The sequence below is a fragment of the Gavia stellata genome, chromosome 4, assembly GCF_030936135.1.
Source record: "Gavia stellata isolate bGavSte3 chromosome 4, bGavSte3.hap2, whole genome shotgun sequence".
Lineage (NCBI taxonomy): Eukaryota > Metazoa > Chordata > Aves > Gaviiformes > Gaviidae > Gavia > Gavia stellata.
Window position 1 is genome coordinate 34,921,124 of NC_082597.1, and position 17,040 is coordinate 34,938,163.

Consider the following 17,040-nt stretch of genomic DNA (forward strand, 5'->3'; position numbering starts at 1 on the left):
AGTTGGTTGATCTGAATATACAAGGTTCAGCTTGGCAAAACGCTGAACCACCACTCAATTTCAAATGCTTCCTCATAATTAAAAAACACCCGATTTTCCTCCAGAGTAAAATAACTTATGTATTTCATACAACATTGGTTTTTTTCCACCTCTTCAAAATTCTAAGAAAGCAATACAATTTATTACATACTGTGAAGTTACTTCAACAGCTACACTGCAATTGTTTGCATTAGATATCTATATTTCTTCGTTCTAGAATATTGGCTTTATATGAAACTCCTTAAGCTATTAGCATTCTAATTATGAATATCACAATGGGAAAGCTGCCAATGTCCCAAGAGTGCCCCTGCTCATAGTGACCACTGTGTCAGCATTTCTCGGTACACATTCCATCTACCCCTACACTGCTCCAGTGGCTCTTTTTCAAGAGCAGGACACTTGTTCTCTGCCTACCTGTTTACATTGCAGTTCTACGAACAAAGAACCTTTCAAACTATATTTTGATACAGCCTTTACACTCTTCCAAATGAAAACTTCAGTTTATCTTGTTTTAGCTGCTTCCTTGGTTCTTTAGAAATAAAGAAGATAAAATACACTAGCACGGTTTTCTATGAGAAGGAAGTATCTGCGGCTGTCAGTCTGGTTCCTTTGCAGTTGACTACCCAGGCCTCTAGAAGCACAAAAAATGGGTAGTGGGAGCCTGTTTTCTAAACATAGCAAAATGCAAAAACAACAGCTTAGGAATTACTTATAACCATAATTTCACCACAGAATTTCAAAATTTTACACAGAATTATCAGCATCTTTCCCTATACATTTTCAAGATTATCTATCAGACTCAAGTTTTATTTTCCTACTTGTAAACTCCTCTCCACAGCAGTATCATTCAGAAGAGTCAAAAGCTGAAAAAATTCTGAAATTTAGGTTGACAAGGCTTAGCATTGATTCCTATTGCCTTCATGTGTTTTTGTGAATTGGAGGCTGTGAACATACAAGATTCACCTCAGCTAAAAAAAAGGCAAGATTACATGCTAATTGATACAGCACTTGTTTAGAAAACCTAGTTAAAAAATACTTCGAGACCAATTACTATACTTCGATTCTTGGGATATATCAGGAAGGCTCAAAGATACTATAAAGTAGCAATAGCAGCTTTGTGATTATTATTACTGTAAACACTTGCTTTGAAAAAAGTAATTAAGAATAATTCCTAGCTTCAAATATGTAATAGAAACATTAGAGCAATAATTATTTCATTAGGAAAGCTTATTTAACACAGATGCATGAATAAAAGGCTGCAGCATAACTTGGGCCTTCCTACAAATGAAGTTATTTAAGAAAGTAAGTCTGGAACTTACCTTTATCTGCTTTTCTAATGCATCAAGCCTGCATACTGCTTGAAATGGTCTGCGATCAATAGGACATGAAGCCTGTGTCTGAAAAATTATTTTTCTTATTACAAGATGTGTAATAAGTTAGAAGAAGTCTCAGTTTTCTATACTTTTATTCACTACTATAATAGCTTACAGAAATACACAAAATTACAACTTGTTCACATTAAGAATGTATTTGCGTATGTTATCTATACGCTCAGTATTTTATTTCATATAAGTAGGTTTCTCTTTAGGGGAAAATCTAAAGGAAACAAGAATGTAACTCAGTTGTGTTCAAAAAAGGAAAAGCATTTTACATAGGTTAGCTATGTTTTTTAATCCCTGTTAGGTAACTCTTATTTTATACCAATACACAAATATCCTTTTTATTTCTTATTGTTCTACTGTTTTATTTCTTAATGTTCTTTTCAAAAGAAAGTGTCAGGTCATGTCCCCCCAAAACACAAAACTGGGAGAACCAACATCAAACAAGGTAACAACTTCCCTCATCTTGCATATCTATTTGACATCTTTTTTTTTTTTCAGTCAGCAGAGAGAACGGATTCCCACATTTAAGACAGCTAAAGTTTTACAAATCACTTTGCAAGAGAACGAAACTGAAGGTTATTTTACCCTACAGTTTGATGTAAATACAGATTTAATTGGTTTTTCCCCAATCACCTGAACACGCTCTTACTGAAGCTGCACTACACCAGATAACACACACACACACAAAGAGAGAACAATAAAACGTTATTAACCATGGAATAGGGAACCTTCAACTGAAGTTCCACCCAACTGGATAATGTAATGAATCAACTTTCAGAGAAATCCATATTAGATATTAGGTTTTGCTGCCAGAGAACCATTTATTCATTTAAATTCCATATATGTGTTTGTGGGGGGGTTGGTGGGTTTTCTTTATTTCGTTGATTTGGTTTTTTTGTCATGTTCCTTCCCCCACCCCCTTCATTACATTGGCCTTCACAGGCTCAGTTTAGAACTCTTCTAAAACAAATTAAAAAAACCCCACACCCAGCCTCCACCCTAATGCAGCCACTGAACAAGAACCAGTATATGAATTGTATGCCCTTAAGAGAATTAACACGGTATTACACTTTTTATTTATGCAAGCAAGATGCAGCATTAGAATTGCACAAGCAGCTATGAGAAACTTGTATATGAACTCTGCCCTGAAATTCAGTGGTGAACTTCATTCTTGTCTTTTTATTGGGCTTTTCGTTTTCCTGTTCATTCTATTCTTTTCTCAGTTTCAAAGAGTGCTCAGCTTCTTTTTCACCTACACAGCCCCCAAACCTCAAGCATTCAGGCAGCTTCTGATTTCAACTGAAGTAGATAGAACAAAGTTAGACTGATTAAAAAAAAAAAACACCAAACAAAACCAAAAAACCCCAGGGGTAGTTTAATGAACAAGTCATTGAAGGAGAACGTAAGTTAAAGCCATTACCTCTCCTTTTGATGCTCTGGTATTTTATCCTAACTAAAAACTTCCCCCTGTTGGGGGATACCATTGTTCCCTGCAGTGTCATGGCTTTGGTTAAGAAAAGCTTATTGGGTAATCAAGGCAGTTCCCTAAGGACTCAGATCGTGAAGACAGTTTTTGTTCTGTAGTCAACGTAAAGCTAACCCACAGTAACATAGCAGAGTATTGTTCAATGGGGATATTCACTGTAACTGTTGAATCAGCTGCAAACTTCAAGGTAAATACTTTGATTCTTAGATATACCAGGCTGTCACAGATAAGTACGAGGAAGTTAATTTTCTTAGTCATTTTCAGTCTTATTTCAGGATTTACCTTAGCTGAAAGTTTTTCCAAGAATACACCCTGTTTTGACATTAAATTTACACATGAATATTAAGTTATGTTCCCAAGTTTAATTCACAGCAAGCTATGTTTATTCATTGCAATGAAGTATCATATACTAGGTATTACTAGCAGCAATACAAATGACAAGCATTTTTGCACCACTAGAAAAAAAGGCCAATGTTATATGTTCAGTTCTTCTGGACAAATGTTTAACAACTACCTACAGTTATACATACTAGTAGAAAAAGAGGAAAACATTCTGGAAGAATCAAAAGCTACCGTTAGGTTCAGATATGTTCAGAAGCAGCAGATGCTCTTTCCACTCCTACTCAATTGCTTTTCATAGCCCTAGCATTATCTGGTAGTTCCCAACAAATCTCAAGAGAAAATCTAGTAAAGACAGGACTGTCCCCCAGCACAGTACAACTGTTCGGTAGCCCTAAGGAAAGCTAGAGGTTACTTCATCTACGTAACACTTTTGTCTAAACATGTATGTTAGCAGACACACGAGAGCTGATGCAAAAACAAGCCTTTTAAGTGGAAATGGAAGAAAAAAATTTTCCCCTGTCCCTTTTCCCAACAGCAAGACTGAATTTGTGCTGCTGTAGAAAGGAGTGAGAGTAAAAATGTAGTCAACTTTTTTTTTTTTTTTTTTTTTTTACAGGAAACAATCATGAGGAGTGGTGGCCTTTTACTCATCTCTCTCATCTTTTTTGAGAAGGTGGTTCAGTAACCAAAGACGATGTTGAGTCTTCTTTCATTCAAGGCAAGTTAGCAATTCCTCTTTTCTGAGGCTTCTGTTCAGGTAGCATCGTAAGTATAGTGGATGTACACTGTCCTTTTGGGGGAAAAAGTATTTGGAACAAGAAAAAAGCCATTGAGATGCAATGAGTCCAAGCAGCAGCTATCACTTTTATTGTGCACAAGGGAGGAGGGGTGTGGGATGCGTCACAACCTTAAAAGAACCACAGCTTCATAGAATATCTTCCTTTAACACAGCTGTTTAAAAATTAGAACATATAATGTTTAATGTAACCATCAAAATCATTAGAACCTCACAGCTGGTATTTGTGAGTTGCTTTGCTTTTCTTCAAAAAAAAAAATCACAGAATAGTAACTTGGCACGCTTCAAAATGTCTTCAATTGTTTTACTCTCCACACAAAAATAATCATAGTTTTTGTGTTAAAACTGGTACCTCTGCAGTGATTCATTCTTTCACCTATCCTGTGATATCTGGAGAATTCTCTTCTTAAAATATGTAAGCATTCATGAAGTCTGCAATCCTGAAAAACTACCCATGCGCGTGTGTGTGTGCGTTCGTTCCTGTTTTCCAAACACTCATTTCATAGTATTTTATTAGGATTTGATGACCCTCTAGAAAAATCTTGCTTTAGCTCCACAGGCATAACTTAATGTTCAATATTCCTGTAAATGCTACAGCACCACAACACTGCGATCTCTAAACTCAAGGAGTAAGTGTCCCTTATTTTAACCACGTCACTTCAAACAGCATTTGAACAAACTCGGGTAGACAAAAGGCTGAAGCAGTTACTATATTCCAGCTGGGAATTTTCAGGAAGCTATACAAATAGGTGCAAGCTAATTCCAAAACATATTTGGCTGATAAAATAACTTTTGCAGATATCCCCATTTCATCAAGTTCCATGTTACAAGGTATCATAACAAGTAGTAACAAGATGTATGGAATTAAAGTTGCTGCAGTAAATCCCTTCCCCTATAATTTTTTTTTTTTTCTTCAGGTGGCCATAACAAAGTCTGTTCTTCAACTACTGTATTGAAAAGCTGATCCAAAATGAAACATGATCCTGCACTCTTTACTGCTTCCTTATTAGAGAACCTGTTAAGCAACACAAATAATACCAGATTCTCATAACTAAATTCAGGCTTAAAGGTGAGGTTTAGATTGTAAAAGTAATGTCTGTGTATTTCACTCCACCTAATAATTAAAAGCCCATTAAAAAGCCCCCAATTCCGCGTCCAACTTCAGTGAAAAGGGAGACTGTAACAACACACGTAGTGGGAAACACCTCTCCATGTTTTGATGAAAGAAAATGCGGAAGACATCAGGAAATACACTATTTTCCAGAAGCATGTAAAGACTCAGGATTACTTTTTTTCAGTCTACCTAAAAAAAGCAAGTACATTTAAAGTTTTTTGTATGCTTTAGGAAAGCACTATTTCTGACAAGAGATGTTAGGTGTTTTTTCGAAATATCATTCATGGATAGTAAAGATACAGAGTGCATAACAGATCTAGTCTCAACAGCTAATCAACAGACTACCTAATTACGATCTAAACAGATGTCTTCTCTCTACCTACATCACATTGCTTGGCTAGTCCTTAACTTCTAATCCAAAATTGCCATGAAGTGTTGACAAGTTCTATTGGAATGGTGGCTGTCTTTGGGAAAGGATGAAATGATTCATTATTTGTAAGGATCTGAGAATCCTATGATAAGAAAGATGCTGTATGTGTCATTGTACTTCCTTTGACACTATATTATTGGAAGAACTGAAGTCAAACTCAAAAACACGCACATAGACTTTTGCACTGCAGTTTAACAACATTAACATTTGTAAGGTGCTGCATGAATGTACTTGATAAATCACAGAATCACAAAATGGCTAAGGTTGGAAGGGACCTCCAAAGGCCATCTTGTCCAACCGCCCTGCTTAAGCGGGGAAATATGCCAAGAACAACTGTATACCACAAAGACAAACACGTAATTTGAAAAAAGGTATCTAAAGTCTAGATTTTCTAAAATAATTTGATTAATACAGTTTTCCATGCAGCAGTTCTCAGATGCATTGTCTACATATGCATTACCTTGGACACACTTAAACAAGAAGGTTTTTTTATTGTCGTTTTGATTTTTAGGTTTAGTGTTTCTTTGAACACACTGCATATTTGGTTTGTAAACGTAATCTTAATCCTGCCCACAGTGCCCTGTACTGCAGATCACTGGGGAGCTTGTTGCCACATAAGCTGATTCCTTCCTATATCCTTTAGGACAAAAAAAATCCAGATCAGAAAGAATACACATTAAGAATTCCAGTTACCATACAGGTAACTCTACCCTCAGAAGGATATACATGTGGAGTATAGTCTACATAATTAATGATCCAAACCTTATACTAGCACAAAGGAAACAACTATTCTAAGAACAGAACATCTGCTAGGAATGTAATGCAAGACAGCTCTTCATGCCAACTGCTTAGTTTTATTAAGTCAACCACTGATACTGCACAAGGCCTACGTGAATATGCCCCAACGCTTTGGAGAATTTATAGCTGAACATACTCCACTTTCAAATCCTCCAGACGAGGAAAAATGAATGAGGGAAACCAGGTGCAGAGACTAAGAGATATAAGCTTAGTAGGGAAGGGTCACTCAAATCAACGTCTCTTACACAATGATTGTGATAATGCAGACAACACACTTAATCTTTTCTTTTTCTCTCATGATGGTTCATAAGAGGAATTAATAGAAGAGCAGGGATAGAAATCTCCAGTATATTTATTAGCACTCTGAAGAACAGAAGTGCAGTTAAAAAGTCTACAGTAAAGCAGAGTAAATATTTATCTCCTCTAATTTAAAATTGTTTTCTTTGAATAGAATACAAAAAAGTAGAGAGTCTTCCTCTACAACATGCAGGCAGGCAAGATACTACTGCTGCTAGAGCAGTTGTCTTAGCTGAGGTGGTTTTGGCTACTTCACATATCTGCTTGCCAGAGATACCTGGTTAACCTCCCTTCACATTAGCTTTACTTAAATGCTTTCAGAACTGATTATTACGAACTAGAACATACGTGCTTACCAACTGAAATACAAAATACAAGCGTACCAGAAAAACAGTGTTAAAAAAACGTAGTTTTGACCCAACTAGTTTTAATCTACTAGTGGTGTTACAGACAAGAGAAACACATACTGTAATTACTTCCCTTGGTGTAACACAACAGTACCGATGGTGTTTGAAGACTCTAGATAGGGGTTTTTGTGGTTTTTCTTGTTGGTTTCCCCCCCTTTTTTTCCTACACACAGAGCAATAGCCAAAGCTCCCCCTTTGTTCTGTGGGCAGAATCATGTTATCATGTACATGTTCTTTATACTGAAAGCAATCCTTCACTTACACTATCCTTCAACACTACCATTGAAGGGTATGTCCAAAAGCTTCAGCTCCAGATTTAGTGCCTTTTACTTTTTATGATCTTCCAACATAGCCTCACTGAAATACAAAGTCAAGCTTGAAAGGCTCCATTGGTAAATTACACAATGTCAGTTTACAGAAGCAGCTGACAGCTAGCACAGGATGAATGACATTTATGTTAATCTTTGCGTGCCTACTGAAAACAGTCCCCAACAGCCTACCTGCCCAGTGCTGCCCAGCAATTCTTGACAGCGCACTGGGTAGCATGGCCAAAGGTACACAAGGTGACAGTCTAATAGTATAGGAGAGTTTAATAGTATAGGCAAGTGCATTTAGTGCACAGCGATGCTCTCAGATGCTGCAATTAACTACAGTAAACAGCCAAACAGAGAAGAACAATTTAAGGGACATTTAAAAAAAAGTTAATCTGAAGACTAGTTTCTTAGTGGGGATTCTGGTCTCCCTTTCGTTTTTCTTTTAGGAGTTGAGACACCTTTCCTCAAAGGGAAAGAAAATACAGCACTGACTCAACTGTAATGCTACTGAATTCTGAAACTAAATGCTCAGATTTAGCCATCAGGATCTAATATACTAGATGTTCTGTGGCAAATTTCCTATCCCTTTTTAGCCCTTCATGGAATGAATCAGAAGATAACTCACTTAAAAGCAATTTTTGTATATTGCTTTTAAGTGCACATATATCTATCTATAGTCTCTCTCTCCTTAAAAAGCAGCATCTTCAAAGTGTTATGGCTGCTGCCTGCAGATAGAAAACCTGCTGGTACAGTACACTTAACTGCAGTTGCAATGTTGAAAATCTCCCATAGATAGAAGAAGGAACAGAATGGTAAACAAACTCTTACCGTCTGCCTAAACTACCCTGGTTTTAATTAGAAGCTACACAGTTATATATAAAAGCCATAAACTCTCAGAAGAGCAATGATTATGTACAATTTGAAAACAACAGTTTAAAGAAGTAGTTGCTCCTGTTATATTTTGAAGTCTAGATGCAACATGGAAAGATAGAGGAAATATCCAACTTGAACACAGACCGCTGGCAAAGCCTTTCAGTGCGTGGAGCATAACTGTAGATACGCAAAAGAGCACTTCAAGTAATGTGAACATTAGGCTTTGTTTGTTTGTTTTTTTTTTTTTAAAGATTTCACTCAGTAATCTTATTCTTGATTTTGTTATTCTCCAGTGCTTAAACAAGAAAACAGTGTTTTTAAAACCAATTTACTTATACCCAATAAAAATACATAATCTTTAAACAGAATCTGGTAGCATATTTTATAAAGACAGGATAATTTTTATATCCTTGTTATTCAGAGTAACTTAAATTTGACTACTTGTCAATTATTTAGTTTTCATTAGTTACGATTAACCAAGAACTAGTAGAGAAAGCTAAACCTTATGCAACACTTGTCAAAAAAGAACAAAAACATTTACTTACTAAATATTAATAGTGGACACAAAAATCACATGGCATCAGCATGCTTCAAATGGCCACGTGCTTATAATATGTTTCTATCATTCAAAGCTATAAAACCTCATCTGCTTCTCACAGCTGAAGCCTCTGAACATCTGTCAGCCAGTTTTCAACACTTTTTTTCCCCCCTTTACTTTTTAATTAAACTACTAGATGAGGCAATGGAGTTTCATGAACTCAACAGGTCCAACTGTCAAATATCCTCAGAAAAAGAAGGCTGGCTGGTTTTAACCCATCAGATGCCACTAATGGAAAGAATCAGTAGAAGCCTTACATAGCTTTAAAGACAACCTTGCACAATTTTTATGGCATCGTATCTACTTCACCTGTAAACTCTCAAGAGCAGAAGTTGCTTTTATTCTATTTGAATAGTACTTCGTGCCAAAATAATTTGACATGACAAGAAAAATGTCGTATCATTCACCTGCCTCTTTAAAACAAGATTTCCTGTCCTCATTGGGCTTAAAAGCATCTGTTAGACAATGCGAACAAACTCAAATCCAGAAGCAAGACCTCCATCTACTGTACTGCTTCCCTATGCATATCACTATTTATTGCCTTTCAGCTGCCATTATAACAACCAACTAAGGAAGTCAGGATAAAATTGTGGATGAGAATTTTCTGTTCCCTTGTAAGTCAAAGCACTGCAATTAATCATTTGCAGAACAGAAAATCTGGCAACAGGAGACTTGCTTTAGATACACAAACCAGATGATAAACTAAGTTTCATCTAACAACCTTTTTTTAATATTCTTACGTTCATACAAAATCTTCAGAAAGAAGTGATTTATGTTATTGTCTGCCTTCAGTAGTAAATGACACGATTAAGGTTAAAAATATAGGAAATGAAAGTAATACATAAATAATATGTATGTATATATACACAATATATTAAGCGATACCAACCTTCTAAAGGATATACTGAACCAAAATCATCATTTACTTCAGAAGAAAATTATTGCAAAGAAACCAGGTAGTGGTCTCCACTACAACGAGCAACCAATTCAAGTGCACAGAAGCAGGACAAAAAGCAGGACAAAAAGCAACATCTCATTTGAACACACACCCCCCAATACAGTATAAAGCAATTCTAATTTGCTGGTTTATATTGACAACTGAAAAAGTTACAGGAAAGGTAAATATACCAAAGACTTAATGCAATGATTACAGGACATACGCGAGGAAAAAGGGATAAAATAGAACAAGATTATAAAGAATTTGTTCAACAAGTCATTTTTCTTTAAGGTTCCGGAACTATCTACAAAGGTATTGACACAGATCAAATAATAGCCATAATTAAAATTAAAATTTTTAATTCAAAATAGCACTAAACCTTTTAGCTGAATTCTTTAGAGTTAGAAAACTAAGGTTTTATCAGACTCATTTTGTATGCTAACATGAAAATACATTGGTCCCAGCTCTAAGAGCTGACAGTATGACAAACAGCATAAGGGATAACAAGATAAGATTAAGCTAATGACACTACAATATTACAACATGTACGTAAGACTGTCTGATCTTCCAAACAGCCAACACCATTTTTTTACTGATCCCTAATCTCCAGTAACCATTAGTAAGTCAGAACATCTAGTGAAAGAAAACACAAAGTACTTTATTTATAAACTGGTCATTGAAACACTTCTGTGCAAAGTCAGAACGCGTAACTTATTTTCTTTAAAAAAAAATCTGTAGGTATTAGATGCAATAGATTTTACTGAAAAATAAACACACCCCTTGGTTCTCAGTCTTACCTCAGCCCATTTAAGAATACATGTCATGCAGAAGGTATGACTGCAGTTCTCAGGAAAACCAATCTCTTGTTCTAGAAGGCAGTTCAGACAGATGGGGCACGTGTCACCGCCATATAATAAAGTAGAACAGGAACACCTTTCTTCATTTTCTTCACCTGGCATTATTAACATTGACACTTAGAATTTCTGACAGTTTTTGAAACAAAGTCCTTCTAGATTTGAATAATAAGGCAATAAGATACAATTTTCTGTAGTTGAAAGCAAATAAATCAAGTTTTCAGGTCTAATGCAGTCAAGGCACTGGTCAGAAGAGTAGTTAAAAGAATGTATTTCAGGTGAAAAAATACTACGCAACATATTTCATAGACTACTGTACCAGTATTTGCCATTAAAACAAAGAAAAGTTAGCTCTAGTGCTATTTAAATAAGGAAAGCATCACACAGTGCTTCCTACTGGCCATGCAGTCATTTAAACATTGCTCTCCTGAGTTCCTTCTCCTTGGATGTTTGCACTCTCTCTCCATGAAATAAATTAGACCAGCATAGTCTACAGTCATTATCTTACATACACATAGTCTATCTTTATTTTAGTTTTCCAGTCTTAGAACTATTTTAATCTGACATCCTCAAATATTTACCTAATCATGTACATTGAATAAAAAATGCTCCCAATTTTGTTAAAGCTAGAAACTGTTTTCAGAATCTAAAAATGTAAGAACTTTTCTTCAAGAGATTTTACTCTAAATTAATTATTTTTATTAATAACAATTGCTATCTCCATTTTTATGCTACTACTAGAAGTCAACAAGTAAAAAACAGAAGAGAGAGGAAAGGATTTGGGGACCCCACAGACCAAAAGAAAAATATTAAGCTCAGATAGTGGTTATGTTTACACAACTTCTTTCAAAACAAGCAGCATACTAATTGTGAGAGCAAATGTAAAATCCAACCTGCACAGCTTGAACATGAATAATATACTTGAATAATTTTCACACACACAGACTTTACCTTCCATGCCTTCATGCTTCTGACCCTCAGTATCTTGAATACATTGCTTTCTGTTCTTCATCTTCGTACAAAATGTAGTCTGGAAAACATAGAAACAGTTTATACAGTTAATTTAGATTGCAGCTTGAAAATAAAAATGACCACTATGGATTTAATGAGTGATCTCCAGTGCTCTTCATTTCATTATACCTTCGTAGAGTAGAAACAAGTGACATTAAGAGTTAGATACAGATCATTCACAAACTCTTTGCAATTTATGAGCATCATTAATGCTGTCTAGCAACTGATACTTTCAACTTGAAAATTGTTTTTGTTCAACAAATGCAAAGTTTTTGCAGTGTTTTAAGACCACCAATGGTGCTTTTATTTTTAAAAGTTAAATGTATCACTAAGTTTCTATGCAAACCACCCCACGTAACACTGCAGCAACTAACAACTGCAAATTGCCCTTCACAAATGGTTGAAGCAACAAAACTAAACACAAAAGCACCAGAAGAATTAGTTGCTTTCCACACCCAGCATCACCATAGTAGTGGCAAGTGAGAAAAATGAAAGCAGCTTCTTGCTTTTGTCATACACTTAGAACTACTGGCACTCAGAAAAAAAATGCAGGGAAAGTTGTATCGTCAAATACAGGACAGGTCACAAGCACAGGTGCAGTGGAGTATCATGAATAGGGAGGATGCACCTTTTAACTGTTCTCCAAAGGAGCAGTATGAAATAAGAATAACATGGATGGAGAATATCCTTGTGATCCACATCATATAGGTTGAAATAATTTGATCTCCCATAACAAACAGCAAGTGTATGTTCTTTGGAGGCTTACCTACTACACACAGAAATAAACACACTTGGGGAAAAAAAAAAAAAGAGGATATACACCAAAGACTGAATCTCCTCCATTTCAAACTCCTGTAGGCACAGCAGAGATGGTATAAGCACCTAAAGCTCCAACCCAACAGCCCTAGAGGGACCAGCAGTTTTCTTCGGAACTATATAAAGCTCTTAAAATTATTATTATTTAAAAGAACAAATTAAAACTTCGCAAAAGACTGAAGAAATCAAAAATTACCAAGATTTGCTATTTAAGCATTCAAACCTGAAACTAACTGACCAAGGTTTCAAATCCCTTGCTCTTTATTTAATGCCTTTGCTAGAAAAAGCAGCAGGACAGAGCCGAGAACACCACAAGCACACTCCTCAACTAAACTTCCCCGTTTCACTTACAAACTACACTGGTTTCCCTTTACCACCTGGTTATCCAGAAGGGGGAAGGACAGAATTTGCCTCCCAAAACTTATCTTCTCATCAAGTCTTCATTGCTTGATCTTGGCAGCAGGAAGTGTTTTAATGATAGTTACTTTTTATTGAGAAAAGAAACGCTCACACAGATACCCATCACATAACACACTTCTCACTTTCTTAGGCAATCCAAGAAAGCAGGACTCTGATCTGTGAGTCTTGAACACAGACAGTTCATTAAAGAAATGGTCAAACCTGTGAAACTAATTAGATATCTGTAATTAGAATGCTAAATGGCTTCAATGTTCCCATTAGAAACCACTTGCTAATCCCCCAAAAGGAACATGTGAATCAAGTCAACTGAGGGTGGGGGAAAGGGAAGGGAGAAAGAAACAAAAACCTAGCTATAAGGGAATTTTCCCCCTACACTGCTATCCTATTTTGATACAAAAATGACTTAAAAAGATATCATTAGGATAATTGTCATCAACTGTAGAGAAGTTACTAGCACTAATATTAAAGCAGACTGTGTTGCAGTGAATGCTATGAGTTGTATACAAAAGTTCTGTTAGAACCACTACCAATTACCCTTTGCAGGCTAGGCAAGGTGAAACCCAACAAAAGCCAAACTGCTATTTTAAAATTTAATGCCATAAACAAGCAAAATCTGCATCAAATTAGGTCAGGTAAGACCAGCAAAAACACATTTGAACTTAAAATATGAGATCAAGGTCTGTTGTTTTCACTCTGATTTGCAAGAGGACTTTTAAGTGGCTTAGGTCCCAAAAAGCTTAAATCATGTGGTGGTACGTGGTATATATGCTTTTATATATAAAACATAAGAACATTCCTTCTGTTCTTAACAAAACCTCAGCAATGCTTTACAGAAGCAGGGAAAAAAAAAAAAAAATCTGTCAACTGCACTCAAACCTCTCTCAACCCTGGAAGTCCCAGGACACATCACAGCTGAGACCATTTAAAGCCAAGATCAAGAATTCTGCACTCTGCATCCATCCACAGAAAAGGTTTTAAATATTCACAGTCTAAATACCAAATTGTACCTTAAGCAGGAGCTGTGGAATTCATGCTTATTATAACAAAGGTCTTGAGTTCACTAAGGCAGACTGCAGAAATAGAACCCATAGAAACTCTTTAGATTTGTTTTTCCCCCAAAAAAGTAACCTTTTCTCCATTGTACTCTTTCTAGACAGAAAGACATCCCAGAAATTCTTGCACAATTACAATAATTAGAAATTTTGACAGGGTATCAGTAAATCCGCAATGTGCAGCAACTAAAAACATTTATGTGGTGTTACATAGTTCTTCTCACAAACCCATTATTTAAACAGATATTGAGTGCCACTAATGCATTTCACAGATCACTTCGCAGAGCACACCTTTTTGCCAGTTTGACACTGCAATTTGCACAACACAGCAGAGGAATTTAATACTACTCAAATATAAATATTTTAAATAAAGTAAAAGACATCAAAATTTACATACTATTTAACAAATTAACTTTGGAAAGACTATTTTCTCCACTACTTTAAAAGGGGCATAATGGGAATAATGGAAGAGTTAACACTAAAGACTGCTGTTAAATTTATAAAATTAAAAACAGAGTTAGGAAAAAAGACCATAGTGGTTTAGGAAGAGCAGACAGCACAGCAAACAGAACTCTTATTTGTCCCAGAATTTGACATATTGCTTTAGATTCTTTTAAACTTCAAGAAGATTTGGAAGTATTTCTCAGACTTTGTCATTCCAGCTGCATGCCATACAAGAAATCTGTAGTCTTGGCTGGGGAGAGGAGACAGTGAAAGAAGCAAGATAATTTTTTGTCATTCTCCCAGTCACAAAATTGTATGAGCTCACATGAAGATCAATATTATGTCCATATCCATGGCTAATCACGTCCAATCAGGCTAATATGTATTTGAAGCATGCTAATATCCAAAGAGTATACCTACCAGATTCCACTGACTCATGACCAACACGTTTTAGTTACGATCATTCAGTTGTTGATGTGAAATACTAGGAAATACCCAAGACCCATACATGCAAGGCACTTGACAAGACAGCAACAAGCACTATACCATGTTAGTGCTGACAAAAACAAAATCACTCCCCCACACCTCTGTAGATAAAATACTTTCTAAGAATGCCTAAAGACAGCATAGCATGACAGCCAAGATGGTACTTCCGGTGCTTGTAAGATTTCAATGGAATTACTTTGTAAGAAAAATACCTTATTTAATTTCATATTTGAAATAAAGGCAAGAATGCTCTAGTATATTAAACTGAAAACAGTGAACAAGGACATTACCACGAGTACACAGCACCACCCCATCCCCCTGTTATTTTTACAGGAGTTAAACTTTTCCGTTTCTAAGTTATTCTTCAAAGGCAATTCCTGTTCTTGTCTTCATGAAAGGCAGATGCCAAAGCCCTCTGCCAACAAAAGTTCTTAACCAGAGTTAGTCGTAGAACACGGGAATAGATTCATCACTGTCTGTCTGAGGAACGTAGCTTCACGATGTACTTAAACAACTCCATAAAGCAGACTGATATAAGTGCCATTTACACACCAAACAATTTTCTGTATCACAAAAATCTAAGTGTGATTTACCTTTTATGGTAACACAAACTACTTCATACAATTCATAACCTAAAAATACAGATGTATTTCAACACTAATTCACTGCGCATGCAGAAAGAAGGACTTAGTCTGTTCAAAGTCATGCAACTGAATTTCTCACTGAACTAAAATCTATTATATTAAAATCTTAAATAGGCATGGAAAAATCATTGCATGAAAATTTACAGTAGCCTAATTGTAAGTAACACATGAAATTAGCACGTGCTTCCTTTTTGACTAACTGCAAGATAAAGTCTTTACAAGCATTCTTTATGCCCTGTAAATAAAATGCAACAGCTAAATACACTCTTCCTCCAATACAGTAACGGTCTAGAGATCCATCTACAGAGAAGCACACCTGTTCAACTGGAAAGGGGAGTGGAAATCAAGGACACATGCAACAAGATCTCCAGTAAGCAAGTGCAAAATGATGTCCAAGACTGGCTTATTCTTGTTCCCTTAACGGACTTAAGTCAGGAAACATTTGTAATTAAACTTTCAACTTCTTAGATACATGTTGCATCAATACTCATAGTAGCAACTTCTTTTGAATGCTGTTTCTATTAAAAATATTTTCTCTTCATTTAAAAAGGATTTGTGGCACTTTTAGTTGTGTTTTGATTTCTTTACCAAATCAAGAAACAATCAGTTTCAAATATGAAACTACAGTCAGCCATACATTCAGTCTACAGAGTTTATTTGCTTAATAAAACAACAATAACACTCTTTACTCCCATCAAAATTTTGGGGAGCAGTAAGTAGGACTATTGCCCTATGCATTTTGATGGTCTTTAAGAAACCTCAGAAGGAGGTTTAAGATTCTCCCTCAGTAAGCATGTTTTCAAGGAAAACAGATCTCAATAATTAGCCATATTTACAAAAATAGAGGTTTTTTAGTAATTAATGGCAGAACATGGAGTGTCCTCTGGAGTTTCCCATATGGGTTCACCATAACCTCTGGACCGTTACTGGGCAAGTGTCCAGCTGCTGATGAAAATTTTGAAAACTGTTGCCAGAAGTCTTGTGCCATCTTGGAGATGGGCTGAGGAAACACCTAGTGTTTCCAGTGGCAGCTGAACATTTGAAAAGCTTTTTACCTACTTGTATCATTAAGTCTAATGCAACACATACTCCCAGAAAAGAAAAGAACAAAAGACACTATTAAGTATTTGCAAAAATACATCAAGAACCTTCACAGTTCTTTTTGTTTGGAAAAACTTTTGTCTGAAGAGCCTGGAAGGTAGACTTGTTTCAAGTGACAATTCAGTAATGTTGTTTGCCCTCCAACAAATGAGGGCTAAACTGAGGATCTGGAAGTACTTATCCTGGATTTGCTCCTGTGTGTAGTAAAATCTCATGGCCCAGAACATTAGTGAGAATAGAACCAACAGGAACACTCAAAAGAGGGTTTTGAAGAGGATCTTTACTCTTTGTATTCTCAAATTGCACCTTGTCTGCATTCCCAGATGGAATGCCATAGAACCAACAAAGATGAAGAGAAAGAAAGAGACCAGTACTATGCTTTGGGGAATAGAAAGAGAA

The 17,040-nt window shown here is 35.9% G+C and overlaps 1 protein-coding gene across 1 annotated transcript in view; it reads right to left on the reverse strand.

Moving 5' to 3' along the window:
* The window catches only part of SCAF11 (SR-related CTD associated factor 11), a 39,619-nt gene extending 23,091 nt beyond the window's left edge, over positions 1-16,528 (reverse strand). Inside the window, exons 1-4 of the mRNA XM_059816654.1 lie at positions 16,448-16,528; positions 11,619-11,697; positions 10,611-10,765; positions 1,359-1,436 (exon numbers count right to left, since the gene is read on the reverse strand). Of these exons, the coding sequence (XP_059672637.1) occupies positions 1,359-1,436; positions 10,611-10,765; positions 11,619-11,697; positions 16,448-16,528 (393 nt within the window). The remainder of the gene's footprint in view (positions 1-1,358; positions 1,437-10,610; positions 10,766-11,618; positions 11,698-16,447) is intronic.
* Between the last annotated feature and the right edge of the window lie 512 nt (positions 16,529-17,040).